Source organism: Fusarium solani (assembly GCF_023522795.1).
Source record: "Fusarium solani strain SB1 chromosome Unknown bctg00000008, whole genome shotgun sequence".
NCBI lineage: Eukaryota > Fungi > Ascomycota > Sordariomycetes > Hypocreales > Nectriaceae > Fusarium > Fusarium solani.
The window spans coordinates 3,105,034-3,124,772 of NW_027072148.1; the positions used below are offsets into that span (position 1 = coordinate 3,105,034).

General features: G+C 39.3%; 4 protein-coding genes across 4 annotated transcripts; 1 reads left to right on the forward strand and 3 right to left on the reverse strand.

The window, feature by feature from the left end:
* Positions 1–744: 744 nt before the first annotated feature.
* On the forward strand, positions 745–2,768 carry MRS44_013043 (uncharacterized protein; the record flags this gene model as incomplete). Its single annotated transcript, XM_065619022.1, has 5 exons — positions 745–916; positions 1,131–1,177; positions 1,221–1,455; positions 1,516–2,117; positions 2,175–2,768. 5 exons carry the CDS (start codon positions 745–747, stop codon positions 2,766–2,768), a joined length of 1,650 nt encoding a protein of 549 aa, XP_065475094.1.
* A 10,942-nt stretch (positions 2,769–13,710) lies between these two features.
* On the reverse strand, positions 13,711–14,397 carry MRS44_013044 (uncharacterized protein; the record flags this gene model as incomplete). The annotated part of the gene is made up of 1 exon (XM_046271556.2): positions 13,711–14,397. One exon carries the CDS (start codon positions 14,395–14,397, stop codon positions 13,711–13,713), a length of 687 nt encoding a protein of 228 aa, XP_046126408.2.
* A 555-nt stretch (positions 14,398–14,952) lies between these two features.
* Positions 14,953–16,509, reverse strand: MRS44_013045 (uncharacterized protein; the record flags this gene model as incomplete). The annotated part of the gene is made up of 1 exon (XM_046280282.2): positions 14,953–16,509. The coding sequence occupies one exon, from the start codon at positions 16,507–16,509 to the stop codon at positions 14,953–14,955; it is 1,557 nt and encodes a 518-aa protein (XP_046126409.2).
* A 1,036-nt stretch (positions 16,510–17,545) lies between these two features.
* On the reverse strand, positions 17,546–18,710 carry MRS44_013046 (uncharacterized protein; the record flags this gene model as incomplete). The annotated part of the gene is made up of 3 exons (XM_046282615.2): positions 17,546–17,824; positions 17,883–18,609; positions 18,682–18,710. 3 exons carry the CDS (start codon positions 18,708–18,710, stop codon positions 17,546–17,548), a joined length of 1,035 nt encoding a protein of 344 aa, XP_046126410.1.
* Positions 18,711–19,739: the final 1,029 nt, after the last annotated feature.

A 19,739-nucleotide genomic window follows, 5' to 3' on the forward strand; every position in this document is an offset into this window, starting at 1 on the left:
TTCCAAGGATACTCACAAGTGAATGATAAGACCGTTTCTCCACAAACCTTCACTATTCGACCTATGGGCCCATCAAGGGTTCTCGCAACTTCATGCTGGTTCAGGCGGTCATCTTAAGCTCCAGCATCACGGCTTTTGATAAAAAAAAGATAAGAGATAAACAAAGATTGTTTTTATTATAGCGAAGTAGTCCCTTATCCGTCAAACCAGAGTAACCTTATCCTTAAGGCCAATAAAGACGGCGACATTAGCAAAGTCATCACTACACTCAAAAGTAATCATCTATCCCTTCTTTATAACCATAATATCTCCCTTGCCTAACATAAACTTCTCGCCGCTATGAATATTAATCTCAATGGTGCCCTCTATTACGAAAAGAAACTTATTAACCGGCCAGACAAGCGTGTCTTTACCCTTCTCCCTTAATATGCCCACGGTAACCTTTCTATCTTCTGAGCGGTAAATAATCGACTTAGTGCTAGCATAGAGCCGGAATAGCTCCTCGGGGAATGAGTCCTAGTGTCTATGAGGGATAGCTTAGGGGTTAGAAGTGCCTATTAGATTTCCTTGTGATGCGGGCATGGCGGCTGTGGCTGGGTGTGGAGATGAGAGTTAGAGAAGCCGAAAAGGTTGCGTTAGGGGAAGAGGTGATAGAAAACTGTGATCTTGAGAGTTGAGTGAAGCTAGGTTGAATGCAATATCCCCAAAGGCGTGAGAACGGGTTTAAATGAGACGCTGGTAAATATGCTTTTTGGCCTCGATCGAGCGTCCATAAGGCAAAGGTGTAAGCCGCCTGCCAATTACGGCCATATCCCGAGATGGAAGGGCCAAAAGCTACTTGGATGCGGGGATAGCGGGATCTCGTACTCGGTCCCGTATGGGAAACCCGATATCTCTGACAATGGCCTAGGTGGGTGTAGGTATAGATTCCTCACTAACGAGACCTTGCACTGGCTCTTTTCTTGGAAAGCTTGACGAGGAAGGTATTAATGGCATTTGGATTGCGTGTTCGCCCGGTGCTACTGATTGGTAGAGGAAGGCGTCTTGTGATAATAGGCCACTAGCTGCTGTCGGTTGTCTTCTAGTTGGCCATGGCCCCGATTGCTCCCCGTCTTTTAACAATCATCTAGATGTCAACACATCCAAGCGTGAGCTTTCTAATAGCTCCTTTTGCAAGGTTTGGTCGCACCTTGAGCGATTCGTCGCTGCTCAGGTGCTAGGGCCTCATTGAGGGCCGCTGGCAAAGCGCCTCGTCCGGCTCAACTTTTCCCGTCTACGAGCCTGCTTCTGATATCGTCCTTCTCGACTGCTCAAATTTCAGCCGTCAAGATATCCAGAGAGCTATCTTGAGCGCAAACGCTGCGCAGAAGAACTTCTATATATCCACAACAGCAGCTCAGCGTGGGAAGCTGTTGAGAGCTTGGTATGACCTTATCCTCGCAAATAAGGAAGATTGTGAGCTGCCCGAGTGAATCCCTACCTAACCTAAGATTCTTACTAACACTTATCCCCAAGTGGCCACAATTCTGACCCTTGAGAATGGCAAGGTCATTGCAGAGGCCAGAAGCGAAGTCGAATACGCGGCTTCCTTTGTATCTTGGTTTGCCGAAGAGGCTACCCGCTCTTACGGCGATATTATCCCGTCTTCGACTCCTGGGGAGACGGTTTTTACGATAAAGGAGCCAGTCGGGGTATGCGGCATCATCACCCCCTGGAACTTTCCTGCGGCCATGATCACGAGAAAGGTCGCACCAGCTCTTGCAGCCGGGTGTTCAGTTGTCGTCAAGCCGCCGAGCGAAACACCCTTCACAGCTCTAGCCCTAGCACAGCTCGCGGTCAGAGCCGGCATCCCGGCAACCTGCGTGCAGGTGGTCCCGACCAAGGATCGCGCCGCGGCGTCGGAGCTGGCTTCTAGTCACATCATCAAGAAGTTGAGCTTCACAGGCTCTACCGAGGTTGGAAAGTACCTGAGCACACTCGCGGCCAAGACTGTCAAGAAGATGAGCATGGAATTGGGTGGAAACGCTGCCTTTATCGTGTTTGATGACGCTGACTTGGACTTGGCCGTGAAAGGAGCGATGCAGTCCAAATTCCGCGCAACCGGCCAGACTTGCGTTGTAAGTGGCCCTCCAGCCCATCACACGACCTGCTCCTACTAACAATGCCCTCGGCAGTGTGCCAACCGGCTCTTTGTGCACGCCTCGGTTGTCGACGAGTTTGCCAGACGATTGACTGAACAAGTCCGTCAGCTCAAGCTAGGGTTCGGCCTCGAAGAGAATGTTACCCAGGGCCCGTTGGTGAACAAGTTGTCGGTCGAAAAGGTCGCTGGACATGTCCGCGATGCTCTTGACCATGGAGGAGAGCTCTTGTTTGGCGGTAATCGCCCTTCATACCTTGGCAATGGATACTTCTTCGAACCCACAATCATTAAGAATGCCACAATAGACATGGCTGTAGCGCACGAGGAGACGTTTGGACCCCTGGCAGCCATCTTCAGCTTCAGAGACGAGCAAGAGGTAATCCGGCTTGCGAACAGCACACCTTTCGGTCTGGCTAGCTTCTTCTTGTCCCGGGACCTGCACCGTGCCCTTCGGTTGGCCAACGCACTGGAGGCCGGCATGATCGGCGTGAACACGGGAGCCATCAGCGCAGCGGAAACACCTTTCGGTGGCATTAAGGAGAGTGGTTTCGGGAGAGAAGGGAGCAAATATGGACTCGAGGAGTACCAGGTTATCAAGTCGGTGACGATCGGTTCCATGGAGGCCTAAGAAGATCAATAGGATTAAGCTGAGAGGGTAGAATCGGGTGATAGAACATGTCGTCCCCACAAGATTGTTTCCTAGCAGCCAACCTTGGCCAGGCTACACTGGGCGCTTGATTTTTGAATGCCGATATCGCTATATATTAAGATTAACACTCTGGTACGCTATTGTGCGTTAGTATCAAGCCTGACGTCAAAATATTTCCATCTTCGGACATTTCGCGAGACCCACTTAAGCTCTGCTCGGCTGTCGACCCGGCGTCTGCCGTATCAATAACAGGGTGAAGACGTGTTTGCCCATGCCGTGGAAGAGCCGTTATTTATTGAATAGCAGTCAGCGAAGATCCTCAATTGTGACGTAACACCCGGATTCTGGCAGAAGCGTACGCGATGATTGCCTCGAGGCCGCGCCTGGTACAAGACCATTCATCAGTCCCCCGGATACTACGATGAATGCCTCTCTGCTTTCTCTTCTATCAATCACGGCCATTTTTTAAGCTCTGGCCGGTTTCTTGGTCTTCAAATTAAGTCACACTAAGTCTTATTCCCCTTAATAGCCTCTGCTCTATTTTATCTCGACCCTTAGTGCACGGCAAAGTCGTAATAAACGACAGCAACCCCGTCTATTCTCACCAATCACTCGCCCTGACCCTTACACACTTCTGATATCTTCACAGTCGGTTGCCGAGGTTAACGTAAACAGCTTTCACAGTAATATAAGCCGTGATTCTAGCTTTACCTAACTCTCTACTAATTCCGCTCTACTTTATGCTACCAAAGGGGATTCAAAGGTTAGAGTTATTACTACTATTAATCTAAACCACTAAGGACTTAGAGTTAATACTTACTCCGCAAAGGGAAGGGGTAGACTTACTTCTAGCTTTAATCTTCTTAATAATATTATATATATAAGTAATATTTTTAATAAAGATAGCGGCCCTAAGACTATAGAATATATTATTAGTATGCTTAGTAGCTTCTTCTTTTATTATAAAAGAGCTAATAGTAACTAAAGGGCTAAAAACCTCTTTATAATAAATTTTTATATTATCCTTTATATTAATAAAGACTATAGGCTTAATAAAAAAGCCCTTTCTATTAATACCTTAGTAAGGTTTATCGCTAAAGCAAAGAGTAATACCTTTTTATTTACCTTCTTTAATATATAATAAGACCCTCTTATACTAGGCTTTATTAACTTAGGGGCCTTAAAAAGTTCCCGCCTTAAAAGGGTTACTAACCTTAGAGGTCTACTTAACCTAGTTAATAAAGAGATTAATAAACTTAATATAAATCTTTTTATAAATAAGAATCCTATGAGTAATAATATAAATCTAACCTTAATTAGCTATAATATTATAATAAGCTTATTTTAAAGTATTATTTAACTTAATATTTTTAAAGACTATAAATAAAGACTTATTACCTATCTTAAGTAATATGGTTAATAAGTGAGTGGGTTAGATAAGTAAGTAAGTTAAAAATCCCTTAACCTATAATATTTCTATTTAATTAATTAATCCCTTATTAAAAAAAATATTAAGCTTAAATGCTAAGGCTAAAATCTTTCTTACCCTTTAGGCCCTTTAAAATAACTTAAAACTAAGCCTCTAATGCGTAGTAATTATATACTAGGTCCCCTTTGAGACCTTACATCGCCGCTACTATAGCATTTAATCACGATATAATATTATCCTAAAGTCATAAAGATTATCTAATCTAGAGGAATAAATAATAATTTAATTTATTTTAGACCTAGATTCATAAGGATTTCCCTTGCGACTATATTTTATAGAAGAAATAGCTAATTCTCTACTAGTTAACCGCGATATATTACCTATTAGTAAGCACTAAGCTTATAACTTTATAAAGTAATAACTAGAGCTAAAGATATATTTATTTCATAAGTATAATTACTAGAGAGCTAAATATAAAGATCTATTTATTATTTATAGCTAATTTAGGCTTATATAGAATATAATCGCGAAGTATAATATCTAATTAGATAATATTTAAAACTTTAATAAGACTAGCTTTATAATAGGCATTATAATAGCTAGAATAGTTATTATAGGTTTAGAAAGGCATAGAAGACTAAAATTAATATAGCCTAGAAATTAAGAATAAATTATAGTTATTTAAGTAATTAATATAAAAGGTTAATTAATCGCATTATTTATTATTAGTATAGGCTAATACTACCTTATAAATTAATATTAAGATTATAACCTCTTAGGTAATTAAGTTATTATAACTAGCTAAAATAAATAAATAGATAATTAACTAGGTCTTAAGTAGTTAAAGTACTTTAATTAGTTTATAACTAATTAATTAATTAGTCTTTATTGCCTTTTAATCCTTAATAGTTATAAAAGCTATTACTTTGCTAATTTTAAGAGATATTATAAAGAGAATAAGATTATTACTTTTTATATACTAGCTTATATATCTTATTTACTTTAGCCTCTTAATATTAAGTGCTTTTTAATACTTAAAAAGGCATATAATTAATAACTAAAGTATTTAATTAAATATTTTATAACATATATTTTAAAGATTAAGTTCTTTTCTATATTTTATATTACTTTTAAAGCTATTTTTATTAAAAGTAATATCTAAGGAGGGTTTAAAGGCGCTAGGCTTACTCCCTTTAACCTAGAAAATATTATCTTAAAGCTTAATATATAGCTATAGACTCTAATGCCTCCTAAGGAGGAGGCTAAATCCTTAACCCTTTAGGTCTTAAAGACCCTAAAGATATTACTTAAGGCCTAATATTAATCTAAATACCTTAAAAAGTAAATTAAAAGGCATAAAAATAGCTCCCTAGAGTTAATTATTAAAGCTTTAAAGTCTAATATTAAAGCAATAAAGGTAACTATGCATAAGGTTACCTTATTAAGGAGTAAGCTCTAAAATATTTAAGAAGTAAATAAGATATTAAGCTAGCGCTAAAGGGCAAAAAAGATTAAATTATAAAAAGAAGAGATAATAACTATATAAGAAGTATTATAAGTAATTAATTAAATAGATATTGATATATAAATAATTATAAAATTATTAAGAAGTAGTAATTAAGGAAGGTTAATTAGACTAGGCGTTTAGCGCTATAGTATATATAATAAGCCTAGTTATAATATAAAAATATATTAAGTAGTAATTAAAATATCTAGGGAAAAGTATAATAAGTAGTTTTAATTAATTAAAGGGTTTATAGTATTTTTATTATAATTTTAGTCTAAGAGGCTAAGATTTTTAACTTACTTACTTATTTAACCTACTTACTTATTAATTATATTATAATAATTATATAAATCCTAAGGGAAATAAACTAGTTATATTAATTTATATTTATAAAAGAGATATTAATATTATCTTAAATAAGTTATAAGTTATATCTAATAATATATTTAAAGGTATTAAATATAACTAAGTTATATTAATAACTAAGGTAATTAATATATAATATATATAATAAGTAAGTAAACTATCTAAGTAAGTAAACCACTTTTCCCTCTTATACCTAACCTTTTAATTAATTAATTAATTTATTAACTACTAGATATATCTAACCTAAATTATAAGACTAAAATACTTCTTATACTTTAAGCCCTTTAAAATAATTATAAATTAAGCCTCTAATATATTATAGATATATATAAAGTTAATTATATAACCTTATATTACTAATAAAATAGCATTTAATTAAGATATAATTTTATATTAAAGTTATATTAATCATTTAATCTAAAGGAATAAATTATTATTTAGTTTATTCTTAACCTAGATTTATAAGGATTTCCCCCGTGATAGTATTTTATTAAAGAAATAATTAACTAATTACTCGCTAATTATAATGCGCTACCTATTAATAAGCGCTAGGCTTATAACTTTATTACATAATACTATAAGCTTAAGATATATTTTTTTTATAAATATAATTACTAGAGAGCTAAATATAAAGATCTAATTATTATTTATAATTAGTTTAGGCTTATAGTAAATATAATCACGAAGTATAATATCTAATTAAATAATATCTAAAACTTTAATAAAACTAATTTTATAATAGGTATAATTTAGAGCAGAATAGTTATTATAGGCATAGATAGGTATAAAAAGCTAAAATTAATATAGCTTAGAAACTAGGAATAAATTATAATTATTTAGGCGATTAATATAAAAGGCTAGGTAATCTAGCTATTTATTATTAGTATATGCTAATATTACCTTACTAATTAGTACTAAGAAAGTAACCTCTTAGGTAATTAGGCTATTATAATAAGCTAAAATAGTTAAATTAATAATAATATTAGTCTTAAGTAGCTAAAGTACTTTAATTAATATATAAGTAACTAATTAATTAATTCTTATTATCTTTTAATCCTTAATAGCTATAAAAGTTATTACTTTATTAACTTTAAGAGATATTATAAGGAAAAGAAAATTATTATGCTTTATATATTACCTTATTTATCTTATTTACTTTAGCCTCTTAATATTAAGTACTTTAATTTACTTAAGTAGGCTTATAATTAAGAAATAAAGCATTTAATTAGATACTCTATAACCTATATTTCTAAGACTAAGTTCTTTCTAGCCTTCTATACCGCGTATTAGGCTATTATAATAAAAAGAAATATTAGGTTAGTGTTTAAAGGAGCTAGGCTTATCCCTCTTAACCTAGAAAATATAGTCTTAAAGCTTAATATATAGCTATAGACTTTAATGCCTACTAAGGAGGTAATTAGCCTTATAACCCCTTAGGTCTTAAAGACCTTAAAGATTATACTTAAGGCTAGATCTTAGTTTAAATACCTTAAAAGATAAATTAAGAGGTATTATAATAACTTTCTAGAGTTAATTATTATAGCTATAAAGTCTCTTAAGAAAGGGATAAAAGTAGTTATATATAAGGTTATCTTATTAGTTATTAAAAACTAAGACCTTTAGTAGGTAAATAAGATATTAAGCTAGCGCTAAAGGGCTAAAAGGACTAAACTATAGAAAAGAGGGGTAATAATAATAAATTAAGTAAGGTAAGTAATTAATTAGATAGATATAAATATATAAGTAGCTATAAAATAGTAGAGAAGTAATAATTAGGGAAGGTTAATTAGGCTAGGTATTTAGTGATATAATATATATAATAAGCCTAGGTATAATATAAGAATATATTAAGTAATAATTAAGATATTTAAAAAAAAGTATAATAAGTAATTTTAATTAATTAGATACTTTATAGTATTTTTATATTTATATATAGTAATAAGGGTTAAGAAAAGTAGTTTACTTACTTAGATAGTTTACTTACTTATTATAGATATTAAGAGAATATTAATAAATATATTTTAAATAATATATATATATAATAAATATAATAGTTAACTAAGCATAATAAAAATCCCCTAATTTATATTATCTCTATTTAATTAATTAATTCTTAATAACTTATTATATCTTAATTAAATAATAAAGCTAGATTACTTCTTATACTTCGGGCCCTTAAAAGTAATTAAAAATTAAGCCTCTAATATGCTATAAAGATATATAATATTAATTAAATAAGGCTCTGGCGCTAATAGCAAGGCATCTAATCTCAATGCGATACCTTTAATAAATCGCGTTGCCTATCTAATCTAAAGGAATAAATTCTTATTTACTTTATTCTTAACCTAGATTTATAAGAATTCCCCCCTTAGCTTTATAATATTAAAGAAATAACTAATTAATTACTTATTAACTGTAATATATTACTAATTAATGCGTATTAGGCTTTAAACTTTATTAAGTAATACCTAGAGCTTAAGATATATTTTTTTATAAATATAACTATTAGAGAGCTAAGTATAAAGATTTAATTATTATTTATAATTAGTTTAAGCTTATAGTAAATATAATTACTAAGTATAATATCTAATTAAATAATATCTATAACTTTAATAAGACTAGCTTTTTTATAGGTATAATTATAAGTAAAATAATTATTATAGGCTTAGAAAGGTATTTAAAGCTAAAATTAATATAGCCTAGAAACTAGGAATAGATTATAATTATTTAAGTAATTAATATAAAAGGCTAAGTAATCTAGCTATTTATTATTAATATAGGCTAATATTACCTCGCTAATTTATATAGAGAAAGTAACCTCCTAGGCGATTAGGCTATTATAATAACCTAAAATAGCTAGACTAATAATAAGACTAGTCTTAAGTGGCTTAAGTACTTTAATTAATATATAACTAATTAATTAATTAGTTCTTATTATCTCTTAATCCTTAATAGCTATAAAAGTTATTAGTTTATTAACTTTAAGAGATATTATAAAGAAAAAAAGATTATCTAGTTTTATATATTACCTTATTCCTTTTACTTACTTTAGCTACTTAATATTAAGTACTTTAGGCTACTTAAGAAAGCTTATAGTTAAGAAATAAAGTATCTAATTAGATACTTTATAACCTATATTTTAAAGACTAAGTTCTTTTTAGCCTTCTACACTATATATAAGGCTATTATAATAGAGAGAAATATTAAAGGGGCTTTTAAAGGAGCTAGCCTTATTCCCCTTAACCTAGAAATTATAGTCTCTAAGCTTAATATATAGCTATAAACTCTAATACCTACTAAGGAGAGAGCTAAGCCCTTAACCTCTTAGGTCTTAAGGACCCTAAGGACTATACTTAAGGCTAGATCTTAGTCTAAATACCTTAAAAGATAAATCAAAAGACATTAAAATAGCTCCCTAGAATTAATCCTTAAAGCCCTAAGGTCTCTTAAGAAAAGGACAAAGGTAGTTATATATTAGGTTGCCTTACTAGCTGCTAAGAATAAAGACCTTCGAGGCAAATGAGATACTTAGTCAGCGCCAGAGGGCAAAAAGGAACTAGCTATAGAGAAGAGGGGTTATAACGGTAGAGGAAGGAAGGCAAGCAATTAATCAAATGGATGCTAATGCGTAGGTAGTGGCTAAATCATTGAGGAGTAGTGGTTAGGGGAGGTTAGCGCGACTAGGGATTTAGCATTATAGTGTTTATAGCTAGACTAGCTATAATGCAAGGATATATTAAGTAGTTATTAAGATATTAGGGGAAGAGTATAGTAAGTAGTTTTAATTGATTAATTAGCTTGTAGCGTTTTTATTACTATATTAAAAAAAAGATTAGGATTTTTATCACGCTCGGTTGACTATTATGTTTGCTATGCATGTATATTACTTAAGGTTAAACCTTAGATTAATATTTAAGGAGGTTAATATAAGGTAAGACTAATATTTCTAATTATTAATCTATAGATTAATAGGCATAAAGTTTAGTCCCTTTAGTCCTTTGCTTAATTAGGTATTTTCTACTATGCTTCCCCGCTAAGTATATATTATAGCCGTAATACTACTTTTTAGCTAGATTAGCTAACTTTTATAATAGCTCGCTATACTTTATATTACTAATCTTTCACTATAGGCCTTTAAAGGCTACCTAGGCTGCCTTAATAGTATTATTAATATCTTAGTCGCTAGCGGCATAAATCTTAATAATTTCTTTCTTATTTCTACTAAGGATTAATACTATTAATAGGCTATTTTTTTATACTAAGGAGAGTCAATATAGGGACTTATATTAGGCTCATAATAGAAATATTATTACCTAATTTTCCTACATGCTATTTATTATTAATAAAGAGTCCTAGTAGCTAGTTAAATAAGTATCTATTAAGGGCTATTAGCGTAGTAAATAAAGACAAAGTCATAGCTATATTTTATAAAGAGTTTAAATATAAGAGAGATTAACACGCGACGGGAAGCAGTTATCTTATTATTAGATAAGAGATAGTTAAATAGTTATTACCAACTCCGACTGGAGCACTTAGTTATTAAAACGCGATCTGCCAGAGACTCTCGCAATGTATCCCAAAGCAGTAATAGACTTGGGTAGGCATATTAACCAAGTGGGTGGGGAAGCCAGTTTATCGAGATCGTAGTAAGACTTGAAAAGGCAGGGAGGGGTAATATTAGAGTGGGAGCATTTCCCCGCAGATAGCATTTATTAATACTAGTCGAAATACCCCTCCTCCAAAGGGGATAATATTAGTAGGGGCTTCCCCTCCGTCCACAGGTCGGCATTTGCCACGGCTAAGAGTAAGCGCATAATATGGGTAGAGCTTAGAGGAGAGTCCCTTAGTAGCTTAAGCTTCCCTCTATAGCACTTAACGTATTTATTAAAGTAAACTTGCCGCTAAATAAAGAGAAATTAGTCTTATTTATCTATCTACTCATATTACCTACTTATATTACTCTAACTTAGTCTAATAATATATTTATGAAAACCTAGTTTATTAGAGAAACAGAACACACCAACCATAGCCAGATCTAAACGTTTTATGACTTTTTCTCAGGGACTTTTAAAGAGGGATCTCACATACTTCTAAGTAAGATAAACATAATATAAAATAATAAGTGCAAATAATTAATTAATAGTAATAAAAATCTAGCTAGAGAAAGAGCCTAAAAGCTGCTCCTTTCTCATTAACCGTTCCGATGATAATAATAATAGTTAGAGGCGTCTTAGCCTCTGACCCTTTTCTACGTATAGGAAATTACCCAATGGCCCAAAACGGCTTAGCACCCTTTTTCCCCCAACTCACTAGGAAAACTAATAATAGCTTCCTTATAAGCCTACTTATAATAGCAATTTATATAATAATCGTATAGGTCCTAAGGGGGATAAACCAGTTATGCTAGTTTATATTAGCAGAGGAGATACTAGTATTATCTTAAATAAGGTATAAGTCACGTCTAGTAATATACTTAAAGGTATTAAGTATAACTAAGTTATATTTATAGCTAAGGTAGCTCGTATATAAGAAAGTATAGTAAATATATTCTATATACTAAGCAGGTCGCTAGGGCCTAAGTGAGCTAGTTGTGATCGCTTATTGCCCCTATAGTGAGTGGTATGTGTTGGCTCACGCGTATGAGAGTGAGCCGCCTAATATTACTGCTGATTAGCAGGTATTATGGGGCAATTATGAGGCACATGATCAGGATCTGATCAGGCCGTAACAACTCGATTCTATAACGAAATTCGAAAATCATTTCACGGGTTTTATTTTTAGTGAATTTTTAATATATGGTTAAAAAATAGTATTTTATATAGGGGAATTTTTTTTTTGCTATATGGTAGGTGGGTATGTACGGCAGGTGGGTACTATATGGTAGGCATGGTTCCATACTAGCTCCAAGTGTCATAGCTGCTTCTTGCTGAGGCGGGACCCGATGAATTTCACTTGATTGGCTGAGTCTATATAATAGACTCGCAGCGTTAGAGCAAGGCATCTCTTGAACTAAAGGCGATATACCTTCGTGGTCGAGGGGCTGCTCACGAATATAAATGGCTTTAGGTAGCACGATAACGCTCGATTGCTCCGCAACCAGCAGAGGATGCCCCGGCTAGTCTTTCTTGCTATCTCCTTGCACCGATCTATTACTTAATCGAATATATCTAAGGTAGCAGATATCTTTCGCTTATCTGCGGCTAAGCTAATAATAATATCCTTCCCTAAACTATCTATACTGCTATTGCCGAGGATAAGATTATGACCTAGACCGCGAGGTCTAATATTAGGTCTTTCTATTAAGGCCGAGAGCATTAAGCGATCTTTACCTCGGTATATCTCCTTATAGCTAGTCCGCTTAATCTAAGGGCCCTTCTCGGCAAATATTAAGCTCGCTAGTCCTAAGCCTAACCCCGGTGGTGGTACTTATAGCTGCTCTGATAATATATTATAGTAGTCTCTAACCCCGAATGCTGCTATCGTCTATATACGCTCATATTCTTATTTGCATTCCCGTATTAATCTTAGATAGTCTTAAACCCGCTAGCCCCTAATTAGCCGTAATAAGCTGCTATTATGTTTAATAAGCTAGTATTATCGCCGAGGATTATTTACCTATATCTATAGAAAGATATACCGGAATAGCTTATTAAGTTTATTCAAAGGGTAAGTTTAGCTATAATAGCGGTATTAATCGCATATTATTAGGTCAGAGTAGTGATGTTTTATTAATTAGAAGCTAATTATGCGGAAAGAGCACTTATGGTAGTTAAAACCGTTGAATATTTGAAGGTAGGGGTATTTAGGCGAGCCATCCTCCCGGGGGAGAGCTTTATTAGGGTTACCTAGACCCTGCGCCTTAAGTATTTTCATTAGGCCTCGTCTAGTATCTGCTAGGATGCCGTGCTTGTCTCTGAGGTGTGTGGTGATATGTGAACTATCGATGGAGAGGGCATAGAGGCATTAGCTCCGGCGGTAGATAAGAAGATGGATATTAGGGTCGATATATAGTTGGAGCTTGGTGAGGACGTCTTTGACTGACATCGCGAAAGTCTCTAATGGGCGCGTGCTGTAGAAGTGTTGATTTGAGATAGTAGTACTGACCGTTTGTCAGTGCTAAGTGTGTAATTTAGTAAATTACAAGCGATCCTTTGTACAGTAAATACAGCTTTTTATAAGTCAGCAGCTCCTGAGCTTCTAGACTAATCCTATGAATCGTAGAGAAATGGAATTAAATTCTTTAAAAATAAATAACCTTCATCATATCTTAAGAAGTGCACCCCTCGTTGAGTCTGCTAGTCTAGCCCTCCACAGCCTCGTACTGTTCAAAATAAATAGTTCACTTCTCTTCCCAAAGCAAAGATTCGCAACACCACCTGGTACTAATATCTTGCCAATTAGGACGCCACCCGGAGACCAGACATGAACACCATCCCCACATCCACTAAAGATGTTACCATTCATGTCGCACTTAATGCCATCTGGAAAACCATTGTCCGCCATTGCGAAGAGACGACGGTTCACAAGGAAAGGCTGTCCCGAGTATGTCGAAACATCGAAAGCGTAACTCAATTGTGTCAACCGCATGCCCAGGAGGGAGCTTGAAATCGGGTGGCAACTTACATGGTAGAAGCCCGGGCATCGTTCACACTCCCGTCACCCCAGATTGAATCTGTGTCGGTTATGTACACCACCTTCTCATCAGGACTGAAACAGATGCCGTTGGGGTGTTCAAACCGGTCAGCTACTACGCGGATACTTCCATTTGCCGGATCAAATCTATACACCTGGTTGGGTAGACGAGGAGGCGGACGATATCCTTCTCCAAACCCGTACGCCGGATCGGTGAACCAGATGCTGCCATCGCTATGCACGGCCACGTCGTTGACAGAGTTGAAGGGTCTTCCATAGAAGTCAGAAATGACCAACTTGCTTTCGTAGGGCTGATCACTCTTCATAGAGAAGATTCCGCTTGGCAGATCAAAAGATCCTTGAGCGCAGAAGAGCAAATCGTTTCCACTGTTGGTACCTCCGTTCGCCATTGCCATCTGGCCGTTTGGCAACACTTCATGGCCAACCTTCTCCTGTCCATCGACAACACTGAACGTGATCTTGGAGACATGGACTGTCGTATTACCTTCGGCATCCTTGAAGGGGCTGCTTGTAATGAATAGCTCATTCTTGGACGGGACGAAGATGCCGGCCTCGAACGCAAACGGATAATCTTTTTCGAGAAGTAATTGCAGATGCGGCTGCGAGCCTGTCACTTGCTCAAAAGAATGATGATACGATCTGAAAGCCGCCATAGTGAGTTTTGTGTATGTGATTCCGGTAAAACTGCCGCTTCTGGCTCAAATTCCGACTCGCAGTACTTTGATAGCTACTTATAGACCTTATGACGGGTTCAGACCAGGCAGTACCTTCACTAGGTCCAGGATCCTGTCGGGATTCTGCCTAACTAGGAAGTTGGGGTAGGTGTAATACCGAGCTATCGTTGAATGCCAAAGGCGCACGCTAGGTCAATCTGGGCAAGTCGGAACCTGGCTGGAAATCGTGGGGCGTCGAGATCACGGCTCAAGTTGGAAACATCTTGAAAGACTCTGGAGGTCGGATGCTACTGAGTTGACACGAAATATCCAATACTCGAGTTTGGTGCAAAACCTTGTTTGAATTCATGCCCAGACACTATGAAACACAGACACAGGCGCAGAAACTGGATGCAGAAATGCAAAGATACTAGACAGACGCTGCATTCCCTAAATTGACCAGATACAAAGTTTTGACCACGGGGATAGCGGCAAGACTTTTTCAAACCGGTTCCTTTCGTTCCTAAATCAATCCACCTGATGTCCCGGCTACTCTCAATCCCCAGCTACATGAGAGGTTGACACAAGCAGATTGCGAGGAAGCCTGTAGTGCTTATGACCATAGGTAAACCAGTAGATGAGTGCGTACATAATGATGACAAAGAGCACAGCTGAGACGTAATTCATCTGGTCTGCCTGTACGGGGAGGAAATAAGGGAAACAGTAGAAGACCAGAGTGACCAAAAACCAGATTACGGTAACAATATTACAGAAAAGTCCGATTTTGGGGAACCAGAACGGCCCGTGAGGAGCTCTGCTACGGCCCCGCCAAAGAAGAAGGGCGATGGGCAGACAGTAGGTTGCGTATTGCAGAATGATACCTCCAGCAATGAAGGAGCTGAAGGCTGTCTGTGAGCCGAGGTACAAACATCCGCAAAGACCAGTCCAGCAAGATGACCAAAGATGAGCCCAGATTGGGGTCGAGAACGGGGCAGGTGCAAGACGGCTGAGGTATGAGTGGAAAGGAAATCCCTTGTCTCGGCTCAGGGCCCACGCGATACGGGACTGCCAGGTGTGGATGCCAATAAGCGAGCCGTATGCCGATACGAACACCAAAGCCTCGAGGGCCAGCGCTGCGTTCTTGTTGTGGTGGATCACGTTGAAAAATATCAGCAACGAGTTTGTCTCCGTTGTCAGGTCCTTGGCGGTAAAAAAGAGGGCAAAGATGATGAGCAGGCCTGTGGCCGCTCCAACAAGGATAGTCCAGATGAGGGCTTTGGGGATATTCTTCTGAGGCTGAGGAATTTCATCAGCGAGATGCGTGGCGGCATCCAAGCAGGAGAAGCACCAGTTTAACCCGTTGATACCAATGAGGAAGGCGATCCCATTAGACCATCCTGAAACATTATAGTAGTTGAAGAAGAAGTCTTGCCCAGAATTGGTCCCGGTGTCGGCCGCGAAAAGAGCGATGAAAATGATGGCGATCATGGTGACGGTGAAGAAAATGAGAAATTTGCCTATCAGGGGAAGCAGGAATTCGAAGCAGTTCAGTCCGAAGATGAGCATATTCAGCACTTCGAAGGTAACGAACAGCATCCAGGGCTTCACTTCGAGTTCGGGATGGGTAAAAGAGATCATTTGGAACAAGGTCGTACTCGCCGCCAGCGCACAAGATGCACTGATACACACAACCGAGGCCCACGAAATGATGGCGGTCATATAGGAGAGGAAGCGGCGGGGTCGCTCAGGGGAGAGCTGGGCTACCCAGACATATTGGCCGCCTGGGTGTGGCCACATGGAGCAGAATTCTCCCAGGGTCGTGGCAATGCAAAGAGCAATGGCCGCGATAAGTAGGAAGCCCCAGAAGAACAGCGGTGATCCTCCAAACGGTGTTGTGGCGGCGACGGTCAGGATGACGCCGGTAGCCGTGTTCGTGATGGAGTAGCCCAGCCCAATAGCCGTAAACGTGGTGAAAGGCTTTTGATGGTGAACTTCTGCTGAGGCTCCAGCTCCAAAGGACTCAGCCCTTCCTAGAGCCTGGCCCTTTTCGGCCTCACCTATGGAAGATCTGTAGGCGGGAACATGAGGTTTTGCTTCTGGCGAGGAAGCCATGGCAGTAGGTGGGCCTGGAGCCAACGAAATATTGAAACGGTTTGAGAAGAAAATTTGCAGCAACGAGATGCTGGAAAAATGGTTTGTCGACAATGGAGGAATTGGGAGGACTCCATGCGGCACGGTGGTGGATATAAGGCCATGGGCGCGCGAGAGGAACCTGCGTGGTAAGGGCTGCGGGCTGAAAGTACGGTCCCAAGTCATGGGGGCGGCTTGCGGAGGTGGCGGAATGGTAAGGCTGTATCTTTACCCCGCGATAATACCACAGGGATGACCGTTGATTAGCACTCTGTCAAAGCTTGTGGTTGTCGATCTTGCCGGATTCGGTCAGATCGCGACACCGTCGCAATCGAGACGGGCCTGGTCCCGGTTTTTGATACCAAACCTGAGCCGTTGTACTCCGTAGGCACCATGTTGGTGGACCTAGACAAGCTCGCCAAGCCAATCAACGTTCATCAATCTCACCTACCATCCAATCCGAAATACAATTGAACCCACAGAGGCCTTATCACGGGATTCTCCAACACTAGGCCTGATGTTAGCAAGCTATCATGCGAAGGGATAAGCAAAGCTGTAGCTCTAGGCCAGTCCCATTTGTTGTTCTACTCAACCCCGTGTAGCCGACGGCATCTCTTTTGCCTGGCCACTGATGCTTTCAGTCTCTCAACCGACTAGAGTTAGTTCTATCGGAAGGGGTTCTATCAGCTTTTCTCGTCTCAGCAAATGTCACTTTGACGTCGCAGGCTAGCAAAGGGTCCCAGCGCATAGGAAATATCAGATGTTCAGATGATGCGAAAGACTGATGCACAATACCACCGAAGACGTGCCCAAAATGTTGCGAGACAGATAAATGATTCAGGTATAGTTAGTGTGCATATTGCGATGGACTAAAATACAGCGTTATGGGCTTGGCCCATTCTTGCCCTGCACTGCCCTATTCGCATTAATGTCACTCACGCTTCTGATACTAAAGGTGTGAGTCATGTCAATCGCTACACAGTTCCCTCGTAGTTGGGTGCTCCCATTTCCTCCTCGTCTACAGCTTGCTCGACGAAAGAGGCGTCTCAGCAAGATACTCTTGTACGAGCCTGACAGCCTCGCGAGCCAGACCAAAGCTGAAGGTGTAGCCGCCAGCCTCCTGTCCATACGCGTGGACAACCTTTTGCGAGCCCACATTCTTCTTCTCCACGCAGACGCCACCGTTCTTTTGGGAGATTACAGGGAAGACGCCGACGTGATCGCAAATAAATTCGTAGTCCTCAACGTTGGGTGAGGGAAATACCTCCGGCTGATTGGCATGCTGGCGAGCCATGATCTAGATGACATGAGAGTCAGCTCAGTGAGATGTGCAAAGGTGACGGGGAGACATTTACGATTTTGCGATGCTCCGGGTTAGCAGTGAAGTCAATAATGCCAAGAGTCTTAATGCCGCCGATGTAGATGGTGCCGTCCTGTCGGGAGAAGGCAGTTGAGTAGTAGCCATTTTCGCCGCGGCGGATATACAGCTTGTTGTATCCTGGCTTTCTGATCCTGATGTTCTGCTGACGTATGGGCTCAATCCGCAGCTCCTTAGTATCAAGAAGCTTGGCAGCTCCGAATCCCGTAGCATTAATGAGCACGTCGTGGCCCATGCCCTTCAGATCACCGAGCGAGGTGACATAGAGTCGCTTGAAGGCGACGCCTCGTTGCTCCAGACGGGCGCGGAACCAGGGTAGGAACGTCATCGGGGTGAGGACGACCGTCTTGTACTTCATTCCGAACTTAGCACCCTTGGGCAAGTCCTCGTTGGCGACGAGCTCGAAATCAGGAACTTTGGTCCTATACCAGACCTTATCGAGAGAACCGTAGTCACAAATCTCCTTCATCTCGATCTGGCGCACGCTCGACTCGGGATAGTCTTGGGCGATTTTCCACAGGTCGGCAAGACTGCCCAGTTGCATCTGCTTCTCTCGCTCGCTGCAGTCGTGCGTTCCGAGCCAGATTGCTCCCGCCCACTGGCTAACATACTCGGGCTTCATCTCATCACCGGGCAGATCATTGCCAACGATTGTAATATCGTAGTCTCTAGGGAGCTGGCTGGCGATGGTCATACCAGTAATGCTAAAGTACTTTTTGTCAGCAGCTGCCCGGTTTAGTAGAGAAGGTGCAAGAGTGCAAACCGAAAACACTTACCCGGCACCGAGAATTGTGATCTTGGGCATTTTTGATGTGGTCTGAAGTTCATACACTGGTGGCGACGGATAGGTTAAACGGAACTGGGTGAAAGGAAGGTATCTAGGATTTCTCAAGGTTCTCGATTTGAATCAAATAGTTTAACACTCGAGTCAAGGCCGTTCGACGGCACAATTGGGCCCTTGTTCCACCGACATAACAACACTTGTTGGGGGAGGGGGCATCCTCGCATGTCGGCCCTTTTGGGCAAGTGTAAGCTACTTACCCGGTTGGGGCTAGCCTTGATTGCTGTTCGCGATCGCTCTGAAAACGGATCGACTCGGTAAATTAGTGTAGAATGACTGAGCCTTGTACCTCGACACCAGTGCATCAGTTTCTCTAGAACCCTGTTTCTCCACTCCTTCAAGCTCCAGGTCCCAAGCCTGAAGTAGTGTCCATCGGAAGCGGCTTGTCGCTTTCCCCGCAATGCAGTAACATCGCTCTATTTAGCTGACCCCTTCTTGATCCGGTCGGATCGCGAGGCTTGGCACGTTGTCCGGCCGCCCGACGAGCGATTGTCAGCGCTTGCAAGCAAGCCTTCGAAGCTGTGCGGCGATGTCGTGGCGCATTCAGATAGCTGTCACGAAGCGGGTCTGCTGCTTTGCAGCTCTTCCTCCGCCTTAATGATCTGACATATGTACGCTTGCATGATTTCCGGGATTATTACTTTTGGAGAAAGTAAAGCTCAAGGGGCCGGCCCTGTGACGAATCTCTATCTTTGATCAAGTTACGTATCGAAGATGGCGAGGTTTCACCCTGAAGAAGAAGAGAGATTTTTGCTACCTGCGCAAGGGACACGTGGTCCATATGGAGATAAGCGATGATTTTGACAACGTGGCGGTATTCATCGACGCCGAGCCTGTTATATTGGTTTAACATAATACGAATCTTTAGTTAAACTGGATGTATTGGTCGTAGGCCCGACCACGACCGACTTGAAAGATGGATCACAGCCAATTTCGCCTGACTTAAAAAATTGAGAATGCCGTTATTATCGGAGTGCTCCCCTTGACTACCCA